At 43.3% G+C, this 26,418-nt stretch overlaps 2 protein-coding genes across 2 annotated transcripts; one reads left to right on the top strand and one right to left on the bottom strand.

Annotated features, from left to right (window-relative positions):
• Positions 1-1,580: 1,580 nt before the first annotated feature.
• On the top strand, positions 1,581-5,977 carry LOC124594145 (putative uncharacterized protein ENSP00000383309). Its single transcript, XM_047132500.1, has 3 exons — positions 1,581-1,709; positions 2,376-2,571; positions 5,295-5,977. Exons 1-3 carry the CDS (start codon positions 1,581-1,583, stop codon positions 5,975-5,977), a joined length of 1,008 nt encoding a protein of 335 aa, XP_046988456.1.
• Positions 5,978-21,752: 15,775 nt separating this feature from the next.
• On the bottom strand, positions 21,753-22,680 carry LOC124596094 (cyclin-dependent kinase 6-like). The gene has a single exon (XM_047135090.1). The coding sequence runs from the start codon at positions 22,668-22,670 to the stop codon at positions 21,753-21,755; it is 918 nt and encodes a 305-aa protein (XP_046991046.1). The 5' UTR covers positions 22,671-22,680.
• Positions 22,681-26,418: the final 3,738 nt, after the last annotated feature.

Raw genomic sequence — 26,418 nt, 5'->3', positions numbered from 1 at the left:
TCGTCTACAACAAAACATGACATGGCTACTAACATATACTGCTTCAAAAATGCACTTTGTCAGGAAGGTTATCCTCGGCCAACTACATCGGTCTAGGAAAGGAATTACGGCAATTTAGTGTATCTTCAAATCTAGATCGTATCTTGTTTGCCTACAAGCAGTAGCCTTTAGCACTCACTTTCCGTATAAGAGAGACATCTAAGTTGAAATTTGTTGGGTAAATCTATCTAAGTAATTATATAAAAACAAAAATATGACACATTGAAATGCAGAAGGCACAATGAAAAGGCTGTTACACACTGACCTGTCAGCCAAAGTCTTCTTCAGATAAGAAATAAAAACATACACAATCGCACAAACAGGTGCACCTCATGCACATGACAGCTATCTCCGGCTGCTCTGGCCACATTGCCAGCACAATAGGGACAGGAAAACGAAAGAAGATTATGTTTAACAACCCACTGACAACAGGGTTATGTGAGATTAGGAAGAAGCACAGACTGGGAATGGATATGAAAGGAAATCAACTATGTCCTTAAAAAAGTACTGTCATGCACCTTAAACAATTAACTGAAGGCACAGAAAACCTAAATCTAGATGGGTGGACAGGGATTTGCACTGTCATCCTCCCAGACTGACGTCCAGTGTCCTACCACCATGCTATTGTGGCGGCAGCACCGTCCAACGCACGAAGGGCTGAACTACGGCACTGCCGACACAAGTAGGGGCAGCTGTACCGTTATGCGGAATTTCGGCAACGGTGCGTCGCACACCGGACCGCACGGGAACAAAGCTGCCACCAGTGCGAGCTAGTCGACGCGACGCGACACACGTCTCCCCAGTTCTTCCGTCGCGGACCACGTGCGTCGAGTCAACGTGACTCCGCCGTAAATGCGTACGCGCGGTCGTAAACGCAGTCGCCGTTAAATTGTGTTTCGCTTCCTCGCGGACGTTACGGCGCCTCCGGTCGCGCCAAGAGCAGAGCATTCTGTGACGCGGCCTTTTGTCTCGCTCGGTCCACGCGGTCGCGCCACGGTTCGTCACTGGAGTGTACACCCTCCGGGATCGGTGACCGAGCCGTGTCGCCAGTGCAACGCGCCTATATAGACGGACATTAGCGAAGTGTATTATTTGTCATTTATTGTAACGGCAGGAAAAATAAATGTGTCCTGTCCAGAACCGCTTTAGTCATTTATTGCCACAGAGCCTCTCCCATGAGCATAGTGCGTGGGCGCGGCGATAAATGCCGGTTCACTGCACATGATCGACTGTAAGCGGAGATACAACACGTACCCGCTTCACTGGTGACCCCGACGTGATCTGAGGCTAAAAAAACACGTGGTGACAAACGTTCGTCGGTACGAGAGACGTGGAACCGCGAGTAGGCTTGCGCGCATACGCCCGCGCCGAACAGTGCTCCGTAGTAATTTTTTTTTTTAACTAACTTTTTTGTATTGTTTTTGTGTGCGTATATTTTGATCGCGGACTGCTTAGTGTTATTTTTTTCTTTTCGTGTGTTTCCCTTGTGTTATTTTCACTGTGTGCTTTCCTCTTGTACGAGGATTCGACTCTGAACTAAGATGGCGACACTAGAGGAGTTGCGAAAGACCGTCGAAGAACTGCTCGCACGCAACACGAGGCTAGAGAATGAGCTACAGGCACGGACTACACGCGCGGACGCCGCGCAGCCGCAGACAGCTCAGGACAATGTTGGCGCGCAAATCCCCGCCACGCCGACGCCTCCTACGACCGCCGGAACGCCGACAAGCGCTGGACGGGCATTGATCAGGCTGCCTCCCTTTTGGCCGCGCGACCCCGTGATGTGGTTCAGCCAGGTTGAGGCGGTATTTATGAGCAACCACGTGACCTGCGACCTGGCGAAATTTGGGCACGTGGTGAGCCAGCTGGACCAGAACTATGCGGCCGAAGTGCGGGATATAATCACCGCCCCACCGACGCAGTCGAGCTACAAACGGCTCAAGGAGGAGCTGATCCGGCGGATTTCGTCGTCAGAGGAACAGCGTGTGCACCAACTGCTGCGGCAAGAGGAATGCGGCGATCGGAGGCCCTCGCAATTCCTGCGTCACTTGCGGAGCCTCGCGCAGTCCGATATGGTGCCAGATTCGCTGTTGCGCACTATCTGGGTGCGCAGCCTCCCAGCTCAGGTGCAGGCAGTGATAGCCGCACAGACGGAGATGCAGCTGGACGCCGTCGCTAACTTGGCCGACAGGGTGCACGATGCGCTGACAACGGCGCCTAGCACCGCGGCTGCGGCAGCTTACGACTCCGTCCCCCCACCTCCGTGGCGGCCAGCGCCTCCCGCACCCGCATCGGATGCCGACCTGCACCAGCTAGTGCAAAACTTGACGGCACAGGTGGCAGCTCTCTCGACGCAAGTCGACCGGTTGGCGCGCTCGCAGCAAGAGGGCACCACGCGCCGCAGCGGCAGCAGACCGGGCGACAGGCGGCGTGGCTCGCGCAGCCGGCAACGCAGCAACAGCCGCTCCAACGGTACCCCGCCGACGTCACAGCACGCACAAAGCGGCTACTGCTGGTACCACGCCCGCTTCGGCAACGAAGCAACCAGGTGCCGCGCTCCTTGCTCGCACCCAAACGCCAGCTGCGACCGGACCTAGGCGCACCCGGCTGCAATATGATATCGAAGCGTCTGTTTGTTGCGGAACGGGGGGCAGGCGTGAGGTACCTCGTCGACACGGGTTCGGACCTCTCGATCTTCCCCCGTTCTATGTTACGAGACCGCAGGCGGGCCGAGGCACTCTGCCTTACAGCGGCGAACAACTCCACGATTAAAACTTACGGCACACACAGCCGCAATATAGATCTGGGCCTACGGCGCACGTTCTCGTGGACTTTTACCGTGGCCGACGTCAATGAGCCGATCCTGGGCGCAGACTTTCTCGGCCACTACGGGCTACTAGCCGACATCGCAAACGGCCAGCTCATCGACGCCACGACTAAGTTAAAGATAGCAGGACAGCGCCGGCAGGCTGCATACTACAGCGTTAAACCCGTGAAGTGCCCCGGACCGTACGCTGACATTCTGGAACAATTCCCCGACCTCACCCGCCCAGCCGGTGCACCGAGAGACATCAAACATTCGACGGTGCACCACATAATAACCACACCCGGACCCCCCACATCGTGTCGCCCACGTCGACTCGCGCCGGACAGACTCGCAGCAGCAAAGGCAGAGTTCGAGGCCATGCTGCGGCAAGGCATCGTGCGACCATCGAGCAGCCCATGGTCATCGGCGTTGCATTTAGTGCCCAAGAAAGACAATTCGTGGCGCCCGTGTGGGGACTATCGCGCCCTTAATTCGCGAACGGTGCCGGACCGATACCCAGTCCCACACCTTCAAGACTTCAGCTACGCCTTGGCGGGCTGCGCGGTGTTCAGCAAGATTGACTGCGCAAAGGCGTACACCCAAATTCCGGTGGCGCCCGAAGACATCGAAAAAACAGCCATCGTAACGCCCTTTGGGCTTTTCGAAAGCCTGTTTATGACTTTCGGTCTTCGGAATGCTGCCCAGACTTGGCAGCGGTTCCTGGACGGCGTCTTGCGAGGCTTGCCATTTTGCTTCGCGTACCTCGACGACATCTTGGTGTATTCCAAGTCGCCCGAACTCCACCGCCGCCACTTAACGACCATCTTTCAGCGCCTGAGTGAAGCCGACATCGTCATTAACCCCGCTAAATGCGAGTTCGGCGTGACGGAAATTGAGTTCCTCGGCCATTTAATTACGCCCACCGGATCGACACCGCTACCGGAGAAAGTTAAGGCAATACAGAACATGCCGCGTCCGCAGACGCACAAAGAATTACGACGCTACCTCGGCATGTTGAACTTTTATCGTCGACACCTGCCCAACGCCGCAGCGGTGCAAGAGCCGCTGACTAAGGCGTTACAAGGTCCTATCTCTAAAGGGAAGACCCTCGTGAATTGGACAGACGCAATGGAGCAGAGCTTCACGGACTCAAAAAGGAATCTCGTGGAAGCGACGCTGCTCGCGCACCCGGTACATGACGCGGACTTAGCTGTAGTCGTGGACGCCAGTCAGGCCGCCATCGGCGCGGCGTTACAACAGCGCGTCGGCGGGAGTTGGCAGCCTCTCGGTTTTTTCTCCAAAAAGCTTTCCGATTCGCAACGTGCTTGGAGCGCTTATGACCGAGAGTTGCTTGCGGTGTACGCGGCGGTGAAATACTTCCGACCGTCCATAGAAGCCCGACAGTTCATCATTTTCACCGATCACAAACCCATTACCCACGCGTTCGAGAACAACCACACTAAGTGTTCACCGCGCCAACTCCAGCAGTTAGAGTACGTGTCGCAATTCACGACTGACATTCGACACATTTCGGGGATAGACAATATCGTCGCCGATTGTTTGTCCCGAGCGTGTGCCGTTATTTCACCCCCTGTGAACTTTGAGGACGTGGCCCAAGTACAGGAGAGTGACGAAGAACTACACCGATTCCGTCACGACACTTCCAGCGGCCTGCAACTGGAGCTGGTGCCTGTCCCCGGCTCCGCACGGAAGATTTGGTGTGACACCTCAACCGGCACGCACCGACCGTTTCTCCCGGAGAAATTCCGACGCAGTGCCTTCGACCGTGTCCACGGACTGTCACACCCCGGCACCAACACCACTGCGACGCTCGTGGCTGCGCGTTTCGTCTGGCCCGGGCTTCGGAAGGACTGCCGCGAATGGGCGCGCACTTGCACGTCATGTCAGCGCGCCAAAGTCGGGAGGCACACCCACGCACCCGTGGGCACCTTCCCGGACGCGACACGCCGATTTGCACACGTCCACGTGGACCTCGTCGGCCCGCTTCCTCTCTCACAAGGCAAGCGGTACCTCCTAACAATGGTGGACCGCTTCACTCGCTGGCCGGAAGCAACGCCCGTCGCGGACGTCACAGCCGAGACCGTCGCCACCGCATTCGTCGACACCTGGGTGGCACGCTTCGGATGTCCCAGTCACGTGACAACTGATCGCGGCCGCCAGTTTGACTGCGCGTTGTTCACGCACGTCGCCAGACTGTGTGGCACCCGGTTACACAGGACAACCAGCTACCATCCGGCGTCGAATGGCATGGTCGAACGGTTCCACAGGACTCTCAAAGCCGCTCTAACCTGCCACGACACCTCATGGTCAGAGGCGCTCCCACTGGTGCTGCTCGGCCTGCGAGTCACGCCGAAGGAGGAGATCGGCGCGTCACCTGCCGACCTCGTTTACGGGCAATCTCTGACAATCCCGGGCGATTTTGTCGAAGATGCAAGTCTCCCACGCGACGCCGTGGCACCCACTCTGGCGGAACGTCTGCGCAGTCACATGGCCGGCCTCCGAGCGCACGCACCGACGCGGCACGGCACCGGGAAGATATTCGTCCACGCCGACCTGCAGCGCTGCACGCACGTCATGTTGCGTACCGACGCAGTACGGCCACCTCTCCGACCGCCCTACAGTGGACCGCACCGCGTGATCGCCCGAGGAGACAAAACGCTGGTCCTCGAGTGCAACGGAAAGCCGTCGACAGTGTCAGTCGACCGCGTCAAACCAGCCTACGTCTTGCCCGCTCCATCAGCCACGCATTTCTTCGACCCGGCAGAAGATCTGATCACGGACGACACGCCCTCTGCCAGCGGTCAGACGGAACCAGCACCCGGAGCCGCCGGTGACGCACAGCCGCAGCCTGCCGTCATCGCGCCGCCACGTGCGCCTCCCTCCACCACGCCCAGGCAGCTGGTACGGCCGCCCGGACCGCGCCCACCACAGGCGCACCGGTCGCCCCCACCACAGCCGCCAGCGGACTACGTCACGCGCGCCGGCCGCCGCGTCCGATTCAAACGGCCGTGCTGCGTCGCCAGCGCGCCACGACACCCAAACCGGCAATCACGCGCCCGAGCCACCGAACGCCGTCAGAATTCGGCGCCCACGAGCCGCCGTCCGCTGTAGAGACCCGACCTCCAGCTGCAAGTGCCTTCGGCCGGTAACTCCAGTCGAGCGTTCGTCACAGCTCCTGGACCCGCGTTCGCGTTTTTTGCCTCCGCCGCGTCGGGCGTTGAGGCCGGATCGGCACCCGCGCCTGCTTACCTCATTCGCTTCTCCGTCGAGCTCCGGACATCGCGCACCACACCGCCCGGCTTGTCCGTAGTAGCTCCCGGACCCGCGTTCGAGTTCCGACGGTACCGCACTCGCGCAAGCGCCTTCGAGACGTCGCCACCAATGACCTGCAACGCGCGCCTTCACGCGCTGTCACTAGCCGCCAGCGCGAGGGCACGCCCACCGCGCGCTCGCCGGTCCGGCGCGCTGACGTCACGGGCCGCCGCCCTTCCGACGCCGACCGACCCCCGCCAAAGCTGCCGCACTGCCATCACGCAGTGCACGAACTTTAAACACACGCGAACGATCGCCGCGTTTTCGCAGCTACGGAGCTCCGCTCTCCAAGGGGGGATCTGTGTGGCGGCAGCACCGTCCAACGCACGAAGGGCTGAACTACGGCACTGCCGACACAAGTAGGGGCAGCTGTACCGTTATGCGGAATTTCGGCAACGGTGCGTCGCACACCGGACCGCACGGGAACAAAGCTGCCACCAGTGCGAGCTAGTCGACGCGACGCGACACACGTCTCCCCAGTTCTTCCGTCGCGGACCACGTGCGTCGAGTCAACGTGACTCCGCCGTAAATGCGTACGCGCGGTCGTAAACGCAGTCGCCGTTAAATTGTGTTTCGCTTCCTCGCGGACGTTACGGCGCCTCCGGTCGCGCCAAGAGCAGAGCATTCTGTGATGCGGCCTTTTGTCTCGCTCGGTCCACGCGGTCGCGCCACGGTTCGTCACTGGAGTGTACACCCTCCGGGATCGGTGACCGAGCCGTGTCGCCAGTGCAACGCGCCTATATAGACGGACATTAGCGAAGTGTATTATTTGTCATTTATTGTAACGGCAGGAAAAATAAATGTGTCCTGTCCAGAACCGCTTTAGTCATTTATTGCCACAGAGCCTCTCCCATGAGCATAGTGCGTGGGAGCGGCGATAAATGCCGGTTCACTGCACATGATCGACTGTAAGCGGAGATACAACACGTTCCCGCTTCACTATCTTCCTGGTTAAGTGGACTGGCAATAAGCAAGTTATTTTATTTTATTTATTTATTTATTTATTTATTCATCCGTGGAACAATAAATATTGTATGGATGTCGTCAGATTACAACACATGAGCACACATTTACATTTACAATTAAACAGGTTTCTCATATTTTGTGTAGTTTTTATAACTAGTCATACACATATTTATAATTACATAATATTTTGGTGATAATGTCATATGTTGCTAATAATCTACATCTATGTTAAATATTCTTTTACAGTATAACAACTTTTACTTACTAAAAAGGTTTTAAGCTTTTGTCTGAAAGTGAGGGGCTCATTTATTTCTTTAATTTCTTGTGGTAATTTGTTGCGCAGTTTTATCCCATTGTAAAATATACTTTTTTGCATCTTTGCCTTGTTCTTTCTATCTAGTTGGAGATGGTGACAAGCTCTTGTTTCATGGTCATGTATTAGGCTGTTTGTGTTGTACATGTTGAGATTTTTCTTAATGAATATTATGTTCTGAAAGATATACTCACAAGAAACAGTTAGAATTCCTAGCTTTCTAAATAATTCTAGACAGTGGGCCCTGTTGTTGCTATTAGTTATTATCCTTATGGCTCTTTTTTGTACTTTGAACACAGTTTGTATGTTACTGGCACTTGTTCCCCAAAACATGATCCCATAGCTGAGGACTGAGTGTAGATATCCGTAATATGTTATTTTAAGACAGGTATTATTGCATACCGGTGTAAGGATTCTAAGAGCATAGCATGCTGTGGATAATTCCTTTGCCAAAATGTTGACATGGTTTGTCCATTTCAGTTCATCCCTAAGAATTTGGTACTTGTTACACATTCTAATTCATTATTATTAACTTTTATTCTAGTGGCATTGTGTTTTTTGTTCAATTGGAAGTTAATATAGTTAGTTTTCTTTACATTTAGGGTTACTTTATTTTTTAATGACCAGTTGTGGACATCATTGAGAGCCTTGTTTGCTCTTTCTGACAGTTGTGTTGGATTTTCACCTGTTATTACTATGTTGCTGTCATCAGCAAAAAGTATTTTTTCGCCATGTCTGATACTTTGTGGGAAGTCGTTAATGTATATAAGAAACAATATTGGGCCTAATACACTTCCCTGTGGGACGCCTATATTCACATTTTCTGGGTCAGACAGGTGTTTTATAAGGGAATTGTTTGAAACTTGTGATACCTCAACTCGTTGAACTCTGTTTTCCAAGTATGATTTGAACCACTTCTTTGTCACACCTCTTATTCCTATTTGCCCTAATTTATGAAGTAAGATTTTGTGGTCAACTGTATCAAAGGCCTTGGACAAGCCTAAAAAGATACCACTTACATTTTCACCTTTGTCCAGTACTTCTAAAATTACTTTAGTGAACTGTGCTATAGCATATTGTGTGCCTTTTCTGGGCCTAAATCCAAATTGGTCATCGGAAAGAAGATTATATTTATTCAGGTAATTTAGCAGTCTCTTTTTGACTAGTATTTCTATTATTTTAGAAATGATAGACAGTATAGAGATCGGCCTGTAGTTCTCTACATTTTCCACATCTCCGTTTTTAAGGATAGGTATAACTTTTGCTTGTTTTGGGTACTCCGGAAAGTATCCTGATTCGAAAGATTCATTAATTATGTCTGTTAATGGGCCCTTTATGGAGTCTATACAATCTTTAATTATGCAGACTGTGATTTCATCAAGTCCTACTGAAGTTTCATTTTTTTGTTGGTGTACTACTAGTGCCACTTCCCTTTCTGTAGTTGGCAAGAGCACCATTGAGTTTGTTGGCTGGTTCTGAGTGGGTAAATCATACGTATCTGGAAATTTCTGCTGTAATTTTTTTGCAATACTACTGAAATATGAGTTTACATAATCAGCTAATTTTTTAGGGTTACCTACTGGTACATCTTTGTTTTTAATATGTGAATTGAGGTCCTTTTTAGCAGAGTTAGATGTTTCCTGTTTGACGATGTTCCAGGCTGCTTTGCTCTTGTTTTCAGCTTCAAGTAATATTTTGTTGTTTGAAGGTTTTTTTGCGGCTAGCAACACCTTTCTGTAAATTTTCCTGTACTTTTTGTAGGATTGCAGAACTTCTGGGTTAGATTGATTATTTTTTTATGGAATTGAGATATCTAAGAGTTTCTGAGGATTTTTGGATACCTGTAGTCACCCACTGATTTCTCTTTGTAGTTTTAATTTGATAAAGAGTTTTGGGAAACATCTCTTCAAATCTGAGTTTAAAAATTGACATGAACTTGATAAATTTCTGATTTGCATTGGTTTCTGCATAGACTTCCCTCCAATATTCATATTCTAACTGGGATTTAAACTGATGCAGGGCGGATTTGGAAAACATTCTTTTGTATGTACAAAGTTAAGGAGGAGTTTCTACATGAATGTTAGTTTTTAAGATCTGGCAGAGGTGGTCTGCTAGGCCCAGGTTTTGGACAACAATATGACATTTTTTACTATCAATATCTGTAGCTACATGATCTATAGATGAGGAGGATTCTTTCGTTATTCTAGTTGGACAATTAACAAGGGAGGATATTCCATAACAGCTTAGAATATTCACATATATGTTGCTAGCCTTATCAGGCTTCATCATATTAATGTTTAAGTCACCACAGATAATTACATTTGCTTTTGGTCCAGAAACCTTGTCTAAGCTTTGATTCAGTTTTGAGAAGAATATATCAATGTCTCCACTAGGAGAGCGGTACACACAAAATATGACTAATTTTTTTGCTATGCCAGGTCCTATTATTTCAACAGCGGAAAGTTCGAAATGTTTGTCCTCACCTAGATCTAAAAGATCATATCTTACTTTAAATGACATATCTTTTTTTACATAAATACATGAACCTCCACCATTCATTGAGATTCTGCTATAGTAACATGCAAGGTCAAATGAGGCTAATGCAATGTGTTCAATTTGCTTCCCTTTGCACCAGTGTTCAGTGACACACAAAATTTGGCTATCAAATTTTTCCAATTCTACTTCTAGCTGTTGTGCTTTGTTCTTTATGGCTTGAATGTTTTGGTGAAACACTGTTAGGCATTTGTTTTCACTTATCTTGGTGGCGCCTTTCCCTTTAGACCTTATGCTGAAAAATCCTTCAGATGAGCTGGTGGCATGGTTATTCTTCTGTTGATGACAGTGGAGGTGAGTCTGTTGCCGGTTTGACTTGGAAGTTGGTGTATCTGAAGGTATCTGCCTTATTTTAGTCTTGTAACTGAGGCCGGGTACCAAAAATCCCGCAGAGTTGAAAGTTTCCTGGTTCTTGTGCTTCTTCTGTTTGCTTCTGTTACTGCTGATGATGGTGGAGCTGGTGAAAAGTCTTTCACTGTTGAAGACTGAGGAGCGGCCAATACTGATGAAAGGTCATTGGCTGTTGGCACATCAGGCGTTTTTTTCTTGTTAATGATGCAGTTGCGTAGTATGTAGCTGCTTCTGCTGAAGCTGCTTTGGAAACTTCTGTCCTAGTTGAATCATTTATCTCGGCTATTTTTGACGAAAGTGAAGATTCTAGTGCTGGACCTGTTGTCAGTGATTCAGTTTCATTTTCTTGTTGGAAATTTTCAGTTGCTGTGTTTGGTGGTGGAGGTGGTATAGTCGTGCTATTCTTGTCCTTAACTGCCTTCACTGCATTAAGGATTTCTCGACTAATGAATGATTTTCCGAGTTTATTTCTGTGAAGCCCATGCCTTGTAAAATGACTTCTCTCTGCGGATGGTACGTCCACATATGTGGCATTTGGGAGGCTTCGGCAGATGTTCTCAAATTTCCTATTAGTAACTGTGATTTCTTTGTTGACACAGGATTCTTCTATAAGATCATGTCTTTGTGGGATACTGGCAATGAAGAAGTTAACATCTGTAATTTTCTGTAATGTACTTCTTAGAGCTCTTGTGGCGAGTTTGCCCTCGTTCCTATAAACATTATTTGCACCTCCTATTATTAGACAGTTGCTTCAAAGCTTCAAAGAATGTTCACAGTCTTTTAAAACTTCGCGCAAAGGGGCACCCGGTTTCGTTATTCCACTAACCTTGAATATAGTTTGCATGTTACACAAAATGTTGGCTAAGCCCTTTCCATGGCTGTCTGAAAGTATGAAAATATCTTCTTTTTTCTTCTTACCTGTATTGGTAGATATCTTGTTTGCACGATAAGTATGTTCCATGTATTTTCTGATATTTCCTTTCTTGTTATTACAGGACTTCGTAGGCCTACTGAAATGATTTGTTGTCGCAGCATTTGATGAAAGTACTTCCTTTCTTTGGCTCTTTTCACATATTTCATATTCATCACACGTTAAAAATTCAAACTTATTTGCTTGTGGGAGACGAAAGTTGTTTTCGTTACGATTAACACGACAAAACCTTTTAGGCCTAATAAAGTTACCGTTTTGTTCGTTTACAACCGTTTCACTACCCTTTGAATGGTCTATCACTTCTTCCAGCTTCTGTACACTATCTATCACTGATTCAAGCTTCTCTACATATAGTTTAGCTAACATAAGATCATATTTTAATGAAGAAGTCGTGCATTCTTCTTCGCATTCCGTTTGTAAACACACGATATGACGATAGTTACAGTGCACATTTCCACAGTAACAGGTCATGTTTTTTTCCTCTAAGACATTTAAACATTGACGATGGATCCATTTCTGTGACCACGAACATAATTTAACACCATATTTCACCTTCTTACTGCATTTTACACATACAGGATTTAAAAACTCGTAATTTTCCGCGGATCGGTTTATTAGTACGTCTACACGCGCCGCCATCTTACTTGTTCGAGGCAAATATCTGGGAGAGGCTAATGATACACGTATTCAGCAATTTGGTGTTAGAGAGGCTACATGGATGGGGTGACAGCTCTTAAAGTGGAGATACTGTTGCTTGGTAGCTGGTTTGGTGCGACCAAGCTTAGATGAGGGCTCAATGACAAGATACATTTTAGTTGGGAAAAAGAAGTAAGCTGCTGCAGGAAATGGAAGAGTTCTTCTTCATAATGACTCCAGATCACAAAGATGTAATCAATGAATCTGTACCAAGCTGTATTGTTATCAAAGCTATCAGCTCTGTGATCTAATTTGTAATTTTATTAGCAATACAGCAATTATGCTCCCTGTAGGTAAAGGCTGGCTAATTTTTATCTCTGATCCATTTTCTAACTGGTTGTAAAGAGTAATTAATTTATTGCACAAGCAGTTGCTTACATTAAGTGACCAAAGTAGTTTCGCACTTGCCTAACAACTGTTCAGAATAGTTCACCCGCCCATCTGCTACACTGAGGTGTATTCAACATTTGTTCTGATATCGTAGCAACATATCTGTTTCACAGCCATACTTTTAATCACACAGGTAAACATTTTAAGCAAAATTACAGCCTATTTTAGTAAAATATCTGCAGTGATATCAAATGTTGGTGTAGGTCTTTTTAATAAGATATGATGCTCATGTTTCAAAACATATGAACATAAAGTATCACTCAATTACACATTTCAAAATGCCCAATTTATAGCTAATGAATGAAACGACTCTTCAACAGGCCATGCCACATCAACAAATACTCTTTCATATTAATGTGCTGAATCGTCTTCAAGCTGACCTTCAATGCCAAACAGCAAGTAACTGGTCACACCATTTACTACTTTGGGACTTCCAGTGAGATTAACATGAACTCCAAGCTGTTTACCATAAAAAACAAAATCACACTGTAACTGCTACATGCTTATCTCCCAAGTTGTGACTGGAGACGTTATTAATTTGTATCATACAACAGACTCTTCTATTCACTCATTGTTTTCTGTAGATCCTATCGAAGAGAATCTGCAACAATGGAGGTACAAGTCAGGGTATACATTAACAAAAGACAAGAAATAATACGAAAATAATCTGTATACCGAATCAACAATAAATTACCAATGTACTCAAAGTTCTATGCATACTCAACACTGTCTAAATGCAATTGAAGAGTTTGAAAAGAAAGCTGCTACTTTGGAAAAAAAAAGATCTGCTGTCTCATGTTTTATTATATCATTTCTGTTTTTCTGCTAGTAGTAGCTAAATTTACTAGATTACAAGGGTATCTTTCAAAGAATGTATTTTCTTATATCTATAAATTCTGAGACTACTTGCAACATTGCTTAATAAGAAACACTGCTGCTTGCCATGTAGCTATCATAACTTTTCAGTTTCTAAATCTAGATACTAAGGACTATTAAGGTCTGTTTCTGGTGCTAATACAAGGAGTGTTTTTAAAGTGAATACCATTTTTAAACTGCGCCACTGCAACACTGCAGTCAGCATTTGGTGCAAGCGCACTGCATACTGCACTCTGTTGGCAAGCCACCAATGTCATTAATAGAGTCATTCAACATGTTTATGTTTGTCTGTGAGTATTTGAAATGCCTCCTCTGATTGAGAATCCATCCAACTGTGAAACGTGTGCTGTGATTCCCGTTTTCTTAGTGCTAAAGGCATGCTGAAATTCATCGTCAGATCAGTAAAGTGCATGGAGGAAATATTATGAACGATGGGATGGTGCGGAAATGGGTGAGAGCTTTCCACTGTAGCTGCACCAATTGCATAATGAGGAACTACGTATGCGAAAAAAAAGTAAGAGAGAACAGACCCTTTACAATTTTGACATTATATGAGGAGTTTCCTCAAATGTCAAGAAGTGCGCTTTATGCAACCCTTACAGAGTGTTTAAACTATTAAAAGTTATGCTCACGCTGAGTAGTGAAAATACTGACTTCATAATAGCAAACATTCAGTTTCCTAGAGTGGCACAGAAGGATGAGATTTTTAATTAAACTGTCACAAGTGAGGAAACATGGTTGATTTACAATACACCTGAGTAAAAGCAGGAGTCAATGGAATGGCGAAATTTGGCATGACAAGAAATTGAAGCTCGGGCAAACAATTTCTGCCTGGAAAAGCATAAGATGATTTTTTTGGGGGGGGGGGGGGGGAGGGGGGGGGACAGGAAGGGGATGCTGCTTATAGAATTTTTTTGTCTTGTGGTGACCATAAATTCTACACTTACTGTGAGACCCTAAAAAACTGTGCAGTGTAATCCAAAACAAAAGGCATAAGATGCTGATTAAGAGGATTGTTTCACTTCATGACAATGCCCATCCCCATGTGGCCAATTGAACTCAAGAGACAATCAGATCATTAGGCTGTGAACAACCTGATCATCCTCCATACTGCCCTCACCTAGGGTCCAGTGACTGCCACATGTTCCTGCATTTGAAGAAGCACCTGTTTGCTCAGTGCCAGGACAACAATGAAAATCTCAAAATGTTTTGCAGTGGTTGTCTAATCAGGTAGTGCCAGGATGACAACGAAAATGTCAAAATGTTTTGCAGTGGTTGTCTAATTGGGTGGAAGATTTCTACACTGATGGTTGTGATACAATAACTGCCTTAATATTTGAGGGAATTATGTAGGAAAGTAGATTAATGTGCATGCTTTCATGTAAAAATAAAACTACTAAGGAAAGCCTAATGTTTTATTTTTATTTCAAAATGGTTCTTCCTTTAAAAAACATGTCTCATAGGTCATTAGTGCTTCTTTGCACGAGGGGACTACAAAAAGTATGTTACGCATTATCATGGCAGGCCATGTAACTTTTATGGAATGCTACACTACACTTCAGAGTGTCACTGATGCATGACAATATGTTTCACATATTCACAATCTCTCTAAACAGTGGTCAGAACCTATTGCAACTCCCTGAAAATAGACGCCTGCACTTCCATCTTGGAGGCATTTAAAAACCCTGTGTGGCCCTATCTTTGGAAAACCTCTTTCCTCTGTTGTTCTTCCAGCATGCCAAAACGATGGAAATCACATGGTGCAAGATCTGGACTAGATGCAGATCAGCATCACCCACTTCTGTGTGTCCTCGGTCAAACTGTTGGCACCATTTCACTATGGTTGGATGCGCTCTTGCATTTGGTCCATGTGCTCTTCAGTCCGAAGACTGGTGTGATGCTTCTGAATCTTGAATCTGCTTAGTGTATTCATCTCCTGGTCGTCTCCTACAATTCCCATCCCCTCCCCCTGCCACACCCACACACTCACACACACACACACACACACACACACACACACACACACACACACACACACTCTTCCCTCCAATACCAAGTTGGTGATCCCTTATCTGAGGATGTGTCCTATCAACTAATCCCTTCTTTTGATCAAGTTGTGCCACGACTCTTGTTTTCACCAATTCTGTTCAGTATTTTCTCATTAGTTATGTTATCTACCTATCTAATCTTCAGCATTTTTCTGTAACACCACATTTCAATGCTTCTATTCTCTTTCTGTTTTAACTGTTTCTCGCCCATGTTTCACTTCCATATGTGTCTTCACTCCAGATAGATACTTTCCTTCTAAGTCCTTTTCTGTCTCTGTCAGAATAACAATGTCATTAGTAAACCCCAAAGTATTTATTTCTTTTCCCTGGTCTTTAATTCCTACTCTAAATTTTGTTTTAGTTTCCTTTACGGCTTGTTCAATGTACACACTAAATAACACTCCCTTCTCAACCTCTGCTTTCCTTTATGACCACTGACTCTTATTTCTGTCTTCTGGTTTCTGTACAAGTTGTAAACAGGCTTTTGCTCCCTGTATTTTACCCCTTCTATCTTCAGAATTCCAAAGAGAGTATTCCAGTCATCATCAAAAGCTTTCTCTAAATGTACAAATGCTTTCCTTAACCTACCTCCTATGAGGGGCATTTGAAAAGTCCAAGAGATGGCACCACCAACACATATCGAGGTCAGGTTTAGTTAGAAGCATCTATGGAAAGAACGCACACCAAGTTTCAGCCATATTGGTCTATTTCGTTGTGTTTGGCATTTGTGTGAATCAAGGAAGTCAAGCGTTTGTCAAAAAATGGACAAAAAAAACTTTATTGTAGTGATTAAACATTACTTTATGAAAGGCAAAACGCCTCAGGAGACTAAAGAGAAGCTTGATAAACGTTACAGTGACTCTGCATCTTCGATTAGAACAGTTTATAAGGGGTTTCAAAATTTTCGGAGTGGCCATATGGGCACAAGTGATGCCGAACATTCTGGATTCCCTGTGGAGATTACGACTCCAGAAATCATTGATAAAATCCATGATATGGTGATGGATGACAGAAGAGTTAAGGTGCGTGAGATTGCTAGTGGTGTGGTCATCTCGAATGAACGAGTATATAAAATTTTGCATAACATTTGGACATGAGAAAACTATCCGCAAGATGGGTTCCACAATTGCTCATGCTTGAACAAAAACAGAATAGTGTGAAGTGTTGCAAGAATGGTTTGCAGTTGTTCAGGAAGAATCCGCAGGACTTTAGGCGTTGTTTTGTCACTGTGGATGAAACATTCATACATTACTATACTCTTGAGACCAAACAACAATCTAAACAATGGGTTACCAAGGGAGAATCTGCATCAAAAAAGGTAAAGACCATTCCTTCGGCCGGAAAAGTTATGGCGACTGTCTTTTGGGATTCACAAGGGATAATCCTCATCAACTATCTGGAAAAGGGTAAAATTATTACAGGTGCATATTATTCATCATTATTGGACCATCTGAAAACCAAGCTGTGAGAAAAACGCTGGCAATTGGACCACAAAAAAGTCATTTTGCATCACGAGAATGCACCAGCACACACCTCAGCAGTTGTAGTCGCAAAATTAACGGAAATAGGATTCCAACTCACTTCACATCCCCCAAGTCTCCAGACTTGGCTCCCTTGGACTACTATTTTCTCCCCAATTTGAAGAAATGGCTGGCAGGACAAATATTTTATTCAAACGAGGAGGTGATTGCAGCAACTAATAACTATTTTGCAGACGTGGACAATTCCTATTATTTGGAAGGGATCAAAAAATTAGAACAGCGTTGGACGAAGTGTGTAAGTCTAAAAGAAGACTATATCGAAAAATAAAAAAGGTTTACACCAAACATGTAAGTAGTTTTTATTTTTGCACGGACTCTTCCTACATGTCTTCTTAAACTGTTATTTCAGTACTTTTCACACCTGCCAGCAACTGCTTTCTTTGGAATTATTACATTCTTCTTTAAGTTTGAGGGTATTTGACTAGTCTCATGCATCTTGCACACTAGATGGAAGAATTTTGCCATGGCTGGCTCTCCTAAGGCCATCAGTGGTTCTGACGGGATATCATCTACTCCTGGGGCCTTGTTTCGACTTGATCTTTTGGGACACACTCAGATTCTTCTCGTGGTATTGTTCTCCCATCTATGTATGCTTCCCTATCTATTAAATTGCCTTCAAGTTGGTCTCCCTTGTATGGCCCCTCTATGTACTCCGTCCACCTTTCCCTTCTTTGCTTACTTACTACTGGTTTCCCATCTGAGCTCTTGATACATATACAGGTGCTTCTCTTTTCTCCAAAGGCCTCTAATTTTCCTGTGGGTGGTATATATGTTTCCCCCTAGTCATACCTGCCGCTAAATCCTTACATTTATCCTCTAGCCATTTCTGCTTAGTTATGTTGTACTTCGTGCCAAAGTGATTGTTTTAAATGTTTCTATTCCCTTTCACCTGCTTCATTTTTATATTTTCTCCTTTCATCAATTAAATTCCATATGTTTTGCATTATCCATTGATTTCTACTAGGCCGTGTCCTTTTACCTATTTGATTGTCTGCTGCCTTCACTATTTCATCGCTTAAAGCTACCTGTGTTTTACCAGTCAATCTGAAACGTTCCAATGTCTCCTGGTCCCTTTCAAGTGCACAACCTTCTTTCACAATTCTTAAACCAACTATGATTTAATTATCCTCTGCACAAAATTCTATCAGGCAGCTTCCTCTTTCATTCCTTTCCCCCAGTCCATATTCATCTACTTCTTTTCATTCTCTTCCTTTTCTTACTATTGAGGTCCAAGACTTAAATTTTCATCTCCTCTGAATAATTTATTTTATCGTGTCATACATTTCTTCAATATCTTCATCATCTGCAAAGCTAGTTGGCATATAAACTTTTACTATTGTGGTGGGCGTGGGCTTTGCATCTGTCTTGGCTAGAATAATGTGCTCACTATACTGTTCATAGTAGTTAACCTGCATCTTACTTTCTTATTCATTATTAAATCAACTCTTGCATTACCCCTATTTGATTTTGTATTTACAGCCCTGTATTCACCTCACCAGAAGCCCTGTTTCTCCTGCCACAGAATTTGAGTAATTCTCTCTGTATCTAACTTCAACTCATCCTGTTCCCTTTTTAAATGTTCCAATCTACCTGCTCAATTAAGCGATTTAGTACCCCACACTCCGATCTGTAGACTGCCAGTTTTGTTTCTTCTGATGATGAAGTCCTCCTGAGTAGTTCCCACTGGTGAACCAAATGGGGAGACTATTTTACCTCCAGAATATTTTACGCAGAGGATGCCATCACATCTGACCATACAGTAGAGCTGCATGACCTTCGGAAAAATTATAGCTGTAGTCTCCTATTGCTTCAGCTGTTCACAATACCATCACAACACGGCCGTTTTCGTTGATGTCACAAGGCCAGACCAGTCAATCCTCCAGACTGCTGCCCCAGCAACTACTGAAAAGGTTGCTGCCCCTCTTCGCGAACCACACATTTGTATGGCCTCTCAACACATACCCCTCTGTGTTGTGTCCTGTATGCATCACTGAGGCATGCAAGACTGCCCACCAATGGTGAGGTCCGTGGCGCACGTGCGTGCACACACACACTCTCTCTCTCTCTCTCTCTCTCTCTCTCTCTCTCTCTCTCACACACACACACACACACACACACACACACAGACACACAACGGAGAGAGAGAGAGAATAATTTTTCCTGTTTAGCTCTGCCAGCAATTCATTTGAGAGTCCTGTATTACTTTCTCCATGGAGAATTCTTTAGGAAAGTCACAGTGACAGGCTGTTAATAAATTCTGTGTCACTAAACTGGTCAGCAGTCTATCATACATAACTGTCTCAAACATTTCTGAAAAGATTGGAAAGTGAAGTACAGGTCTGTAATTAGAGGTGGCTTGCTTATCTCCATCTTTGAAGAAAGGTGTTACTACGTCTTACCCAAGTCTGTCAGGCAATGTGTTTGGAGTCATTGACTGATTACAGAGATAGCTTAAACATAATCCTTTCGAGGCAGCGTAAGATTTTAACATTCTACAATAAGCATCATCATAGCCGTTAGAATTACTAAAACACTTTTTCAAGTTGTCTGATACTTTGGTGGATATTTTTTTTCAATAATGAAAAATAAATAAAAAACAGAACAGAGTACAAGAAATAAGTCATGTTTTGCAAAATGTTATAACAACATTAAAATGTAATACATTTTGTGGACACTGAGTACAAATGTCTAGTAGCAGCATCTGTATTAACTGGTTTCTGCAAATCATCCAATGAACAGACTATTAACCAAAGGCACATCATTCACAGGTCTGAGGTTTATCCGAAGATTTTATAGTACTACAAACTTAAAATTAATCATTGTTGAGATGCTAATTTTCAACACACATGAAAACTGAATATTAACAATATCAAAACAATGTAAAATTTTTTATTAAGTCTATAATATTTGCTACTCCCCAGATGACTAATATGTATCTCTATATTATACATGAGTAGCTCACACATTTTTATAATAAACACAGGGTCATTATAATTAAACTTTTGCTACTTAATAGGGCCACATGAAAAACAAGAGATCGTGGGACAATGAAACTTTATGGAAAAATTTGTGTGAACGCATGGAAGTGAAATAACAAATAAATCACTGAAAGTAACACATTTTGATTTCCACTTGAGAGGGTTCAAATCTCGTGATCTAGGTGGTTACACAGTTTGGAATGATCGGCAAATGATCCGGTTAGCTCACTGGAGAAGTGACTGCCAATTGCACTACAAATTGTTGAAAAAGGTGCTGTTGCCAAAGCTGAGAATACTGGAGGCAACGTGTGAGCTCCAGTCAGTGCACAAAATGTGTTACAATAGCTGAACATTGCATGCTCCATCATTCAAAAAGTGCTGTGATCAATTGTGAAATGGTATCTGTACAAACTTCACATTACTCAACAACTTTTGCCATGTGATGCAGACATTTGAGTAGATTTTGTTCCTATGTCTCTTGCAAGGGTTAAAGTTGACGACCTGTGGCCTTGGAACACTTTGCGGAGTGGTGAAACACACATTACACTCAATGGGACAGTGAACACACTCAAATTTGGGGACAGTCATTGCCAACTAACATTTTTGAAGTTGCCCTGCATACTGAATGCATCACTGTGTGGTGTGGCTTCACTGCACAGTTCATGACTGTTCCATTTTTCTTTGAGGAACTCCCAAAGGACGGAAGACATGCAGTCTGAAAAGCACATGTACTGTGATATGCTTATCAACAAGTGGTACCTGCTTTATGGGAGGTAGGTGCTTTGACCTCACATGTTTCAATGCACTATGGAGCTCCAACTCACACTGCTTGTGAGGTCACTCTCTTTGACTGTAATACATTTGAAGAAACCGAAACCATTGGCTGATTGTTCCAAACTGCGTAACCAACAAGATCACCAGATTTGAAGCCTCTCATCTGGAAATTATAATGTGTTTCTTCCAGAGGTTTATTCATTATCATCTTTCCACAAGCCTTACAAATGTTTCCACAAAGTTTCATTGCCCTACGATCACTCATTTTTCATGGGGAAGGGGAGGGGCTTCTGTACTAATAACATGGATGTGAGAATGCCCATTTGTTGAGTACCAAAAATATAATTACTGTGCACAACTTCAAAATATCCGTGGGATACTCTGTAATGCCACAACAAATATATATTCTTGACATAAAAGCTGCAATGTATGTAAAACACTCATTCAATTTTCTTCAGCATTTCAAAGAAAATGAAAATCTCGTCACTCTGATGCAAAGCACACAGCACACATTACCTTGAACAAAAATTGAGATACAAAATGGTGGCTGTAACTCAGTACTTAAACTAATTTAAAAAACTCACATAACATGCACACATCTCTCAAATTCAACATTAAAGTTGAAAGCTGCAACATTCTTGGATTCACCATTAAAGCTCTAAATACAAATGCCAAGACTACTGAGATGGTACAGTCCACAGGAATACATAATGGTTTCTGATTCTATACATTCCAACAATTATTAAAAATATATGTAATTGGACCATTAACTGACTTGAGACAGTTCCTAACTTACTCTTGTGATTGTAACCTGCCTTTTCTTTTAATATTACAAAAGTTGTGAGCGGTGACACTTTTTAAGTGAATGAAAATTTAATAAAAGCCTCATTACAATGCCTTTTAACTATCATGTATAATTTCCTCACTCTACAATATTTATGGACTGAAAATATGCCCATATCTACAACTTATCATATGTGTTTTCAGAATATGAACATGTTCTAACATCTGTTTCATATACATATACAATATTGAGTTTTTCAGGAATGCAGTGTGTTAGAGTGAGCAACACTGTTTATTTTATTGCAGTCTTTATCAACTCAAAGTACTTGTGCACATTCCTCTTTCTTGTGAGAATCCAAGTAAATACAGTTCTGCTAGCGTGCAATGTATCCATGCTCCTTGAAATAAGGATGAGCTAAGGCTTTTGCAGCACTGATTCTCTGACAAGGGCCAAACATCAACAAATTCTGCAAAAGATTCAGACCATCTGGGGAGCAATCAGGCATCATCCCTTCCAGGTCAGCAGCTGTGTAGTTTTTGAAAACAGACCAAGGTAATGGTGTGTACTCTGGCCAACTTGTTTCAGGAGGTGTTCCCAAGATGCTGAATATTTTGTCCAGTTGATCAACTTCTGATGTTCCACAAAATATAGGACGCAGGAGAAACAGTTCAGCCATAATACTACCACAGGACCATATATCAACTGGTGTAGCATATGTTGAGTTGAGAAGAACCTCTGGAGCACGATACCATATGGTTACAACAACAGAAGTAAGTAGCATTTCAAAGTCGTAAGTCTTAGCCAGCCCAAAGTCTGCTAACTTCACTGTTCCTGAAGAAGAAATCAGGATGTTCTGAGGTTTCAGATCTCGATGAATTACACGCTTACTATGGAGAAAATCAACACCACTCAGAGTCTGGAACATAATGTCTCTCACCAAGCTTGCTCCCATGCCAGACTGGGGACACTTTTCAATGTAATTAGACAAATCCTGCTCCAAATGTTCAAACACTAAAAACAGATACAGATCGGTTTCTGTTCTGTGACTCGTGCAGACATCCAGTAGTTTCACCATATTCGGATGTTCATACCGAGCCAATTCCTTCAAAAGAACAACTTCCCGAAGCGTAGACAAAGGTATACCATCAGCAGAAAGGTTCACACGGACTTTCTTTACAGCCACAATTTGCCCACTCGCTGAACGTGCACGGTAAACAGTGCCGTATGCACCATTACCTATCTGGGCCAACATCTCAAAATTGGGATGACTCTGAATTCCTGCATCCATCATTATCACAGAGGTGAGTATGAAAGAGTCATAGTATAAGGAAAATCATTTTTTAAAAGAGGCCATTAAGTTGAAGCTTGAGAAATAAGTTTTACTAACACACTATAATCTATTGATCACTACAAATAGAGAAGTTTTCTTAAGTTGATATCAAGGCAGATTAGCTACAGATGGCACATAAAAATTACTTAGCAGCAAAATACAAATTATTCTGCAGTCTGTCTACAGTTACTACCTTTATGTACATTTAACCTATGCACAAAGTAGGTGGCTTGCCATCAAAACTTTTGTCTTCTTGAAAATGACAATGATATCTGTCATAAATGACATTAAATGGTGATGTACAAAAAATGTCAGGGAGGAAAACATACTGGCTCTACAACTTAGCAGTAATGGATTTTACAACATGGCAATACTGTCCATTCACTCTCTGTCTTCAATAGATCCTATACCTTCCACGGTGTGGAATAATTTTTAAAAAGTCATTAATAATTAACTGGTACTACATGACTATAAACTATACTGATGTTTTATTAGTGACAAATAGCATTATTGAGTAAAAGTATTTGAAAATTACTGTAAGAACTATATGACTTTTTAAAAGCCTCTGCTGCGTAAGTGGCCATCTAATTTGCACAGTATTCAAACAATGGAAAATCAGATGTAGAACTGAGCATCTCAATTAATTTATCTAATTGCTAACTCTTCCTTATTATCTAATAGGACCACTACAGAACTTTATACATAATGTTTCATTTGCTCTTTGACCATTAATGCCTACTCCTGATATTGTCAGGTTAGTTTCACTTCTCTAACTGTATGAGTCTCTCTGACAATAAAACTTAAAATGCTTCCTTGATCAACTTGTTAACCTGTATCATTTGGGATATGACTTTTGTAGATGAATTTGGGCCCTCGTACCGTAGGAGGGCATTACAGTTCCTAAGTACATCTTTAAAATGACTGGAATGCAATGTCTACAGATCTGAAAGAGAAGTGGCCCTTGCTCAAACAATGTAGCAGTTCACATACTAAGTTCTCCCAGTCTGAATTTCGTTTTTTTTTTTTTTTTTTTTTTTTTTGTGGGATAATTAGTCAATTTGCTGCTTTATACTACCATGTTATGAATAATGTCGTGACAGGGCTTTATTTACAGATTGCTCTCCAGAGAAAATTCCATGAAAGTGTAACTGAGTAGCAGGCTGCCAAGTAGGGTAAGATAAATGGGTCTGTATTCTGTTGTGTATCACTCTATCAAAAAAGTTGAGAACTGGAAGGAGTGAACTTTTCTGTAATCAGGGACAACTGTCTTATGTTGGTGTCACACCTTCACATTTAAGTCAATAAGGAAAACTTCTTTTCATTCATTGGCTGATTACATACATAACAAGAGTGTTCATATCTTGTCGGCACAAGAGTTTAAAGCACCGTTTTAATGTAAATGATTTTGCAATAGGATAGTGGATACCATTAGCTTGTGCAGTGACACTGAACTCTTATAGAAGCAAAATTTTATTGTGACAGGGTGATCAATTAATGAGTTTATATGAATATTTTAAATTCTTCTGACTGAAGACTGATGAACGGCTCTCTTAGAAGTATCAAATCCAAGATCTTATAAAGAAACCAAAAGCATCTATCTCTACTACAAGAATAACGTCTACTGTATCTTAGCAATGAAACAAGCAACTTGTGAACTTTACATTCTTTCACACCATTATACTTCCTATGCTAACATATTTTGAGGCAACTCTGTGCATTCGCTAAACATACTTTGTCCCACAGAAGAGCAGACTGACTGATCTGCAGTGACAGTTCACAAACTTTGTGCATGCTGTTAATTAAGTCTCTCAGAATTCTAACTCTGCCATCTGCACATGTACTACTTTGTGGTATTTATGGTTAGTAACATGAATTCATTCTAAACATCGTGCTACATTTCACACCAGATGAAGAAACAATTTGTACTTGGATAATACAGTGTGTCCACACGAAACATCCCTGATTTCCACATGCATCTAAAAAAATTTATAAGACAGAGACTTGCTTCTTCCACTAATTTTCGGGTTTGCAGCCAGATCCCATCAACATTCTGCCACGATATTTCGGCCCAGAGATGTCTGGCCATCCTCAGGTGAGTAGACGAAGTACTGAAGAGACCTGATGCAGTCATGGTATTTACAGCGAATTCTGCGCATGCGAACCGTACTGGCGGATCACAGCGCATGCATTAGGAGGTGACATGTGCGCAGCAGTCAAGTTGTATGTGCTGCCCTCAGTGGTGAAGTAAGAACAAACTAGTCACTAAGTATCGACTGACCATGTCGATTATGTTGTGACTGCATCATTTTAATAATAGGACTCCAATTTTCATCAAGCTGAAAGCCACTGACATGATTCATTCAATTATCAGCAAAATGTATTTCCATGGATTCTTTAATTACAGAGTCCCAGAAGCTGGAAACCAGTGTTAAAATTTTGGTGTTGTTGTATTCCATTGACCATTGACCATACAATAGCAAGAACCATTTAATTGAAAATGCTTCAGCAATTTGCTGTCTTTCAGCTTCTTCATCTTCAGTGAAATGTGATTTTCCAGCAGGATAGGGCACCACTGCAATGGAGTTTGTTCACGACATCCTGAACTGGACATCTGCACAGCAATGGTTAGGACACAGTAGACCAACCAAATGGCCACTGTGATCACCAGACTTAACACCTCTGGATTTACTCCTGCGAAGTTATGTGAAAGACATTCTGTGTGTGTCTCACTTGTAGATTCCATTGGTGATTTCCACAGAACTGTGGGTGCAATAAGCTCCACCATCCCTGATATGCTTGTTCACACAAGGCTTGAGATACGAGCATTTTCTAGACATTTTACACGCCATGAAAAGAACAAATGTCGAAATGTATTAATTTTTTGTAAAAAATGTTTACTTACTTTACTTGATGCTGCAAACCATAAGTATCTCTTCCTAACAGGTTTATTTTAAATTGCATTTGGAAATAAGGGAGGCTTCATGTGGACACTTTGCACTTTAAGCATTGTACAGAAAGGTGTTCTCTACAGCGTTTGTTTCATTTTTAGCAGGCTTGCAGCAGTAGTTTAGGGTTCACATGGTCTCTCACAATAGTATGAATTAAATGAAAGACCATCACAATCAGAAGAATTACCACGTTTTAGTGACAATGGATTTCTTAATCCCCTTAGAATTTTAGTTTTCCAACTAATGTCTATTAGTAGTGAATACAATACCTGGCAGGTTAAATCTCTTGTGTTTGCATTTGGTTGTCTACTAAAGTGTTTGCTGCCCCTCGATCATTCCATGTCAATTCAACATACCTCTCAATATGATCCTCTCGGATTTCTTTCAAATTTGGTGCATTACAACTGTGAAGAAAGTTACAGGTCTGGAAACTTTGGAATTTGTGCTAATTTTACATGTGTATGTCATAACATAAATGACTGTAATTTTGGTTCTAATTCAGTTACAGCAATGAAAATTGTACCATTGGAAAGCTAACAAATAGGCCTTTACACTGTATGTCACATGGCAGGTTTCTGAGAATTTTCATACTAAAGGTCATTTGACCTTGAATATCTCAAAATACCCCATCTTCAATTTTTTTGAAAAAAAAATGTATACAATTGCTCCAGTATGTTACTATAAATATGGTAAATATCAAGATGGCACATCAAAGGCATCATGCACAAAAAAATATTTTGTCAACTTAAGTACACCATCAA

This window comes from Schistocerca americana, chromosome 2, assembly GCF_021461395.2.
Source record: "Schistocerca americana isolate TAMUIC-IGC-003095 chromosome 2, iqSchAmer2.1, whole genome shotgun sequence".
Classification (NCBI taxonomy): Eukaryota; Metazoa; Arthropoda; class Insecta; order Orthoptera; family Acrididae; genus Schistocerca; species Schistocerca americana.
Note: the sequence above shows the minus strand (reverse complement) of the source record. Positions and strands in the feature narration are given on the sequence as shown.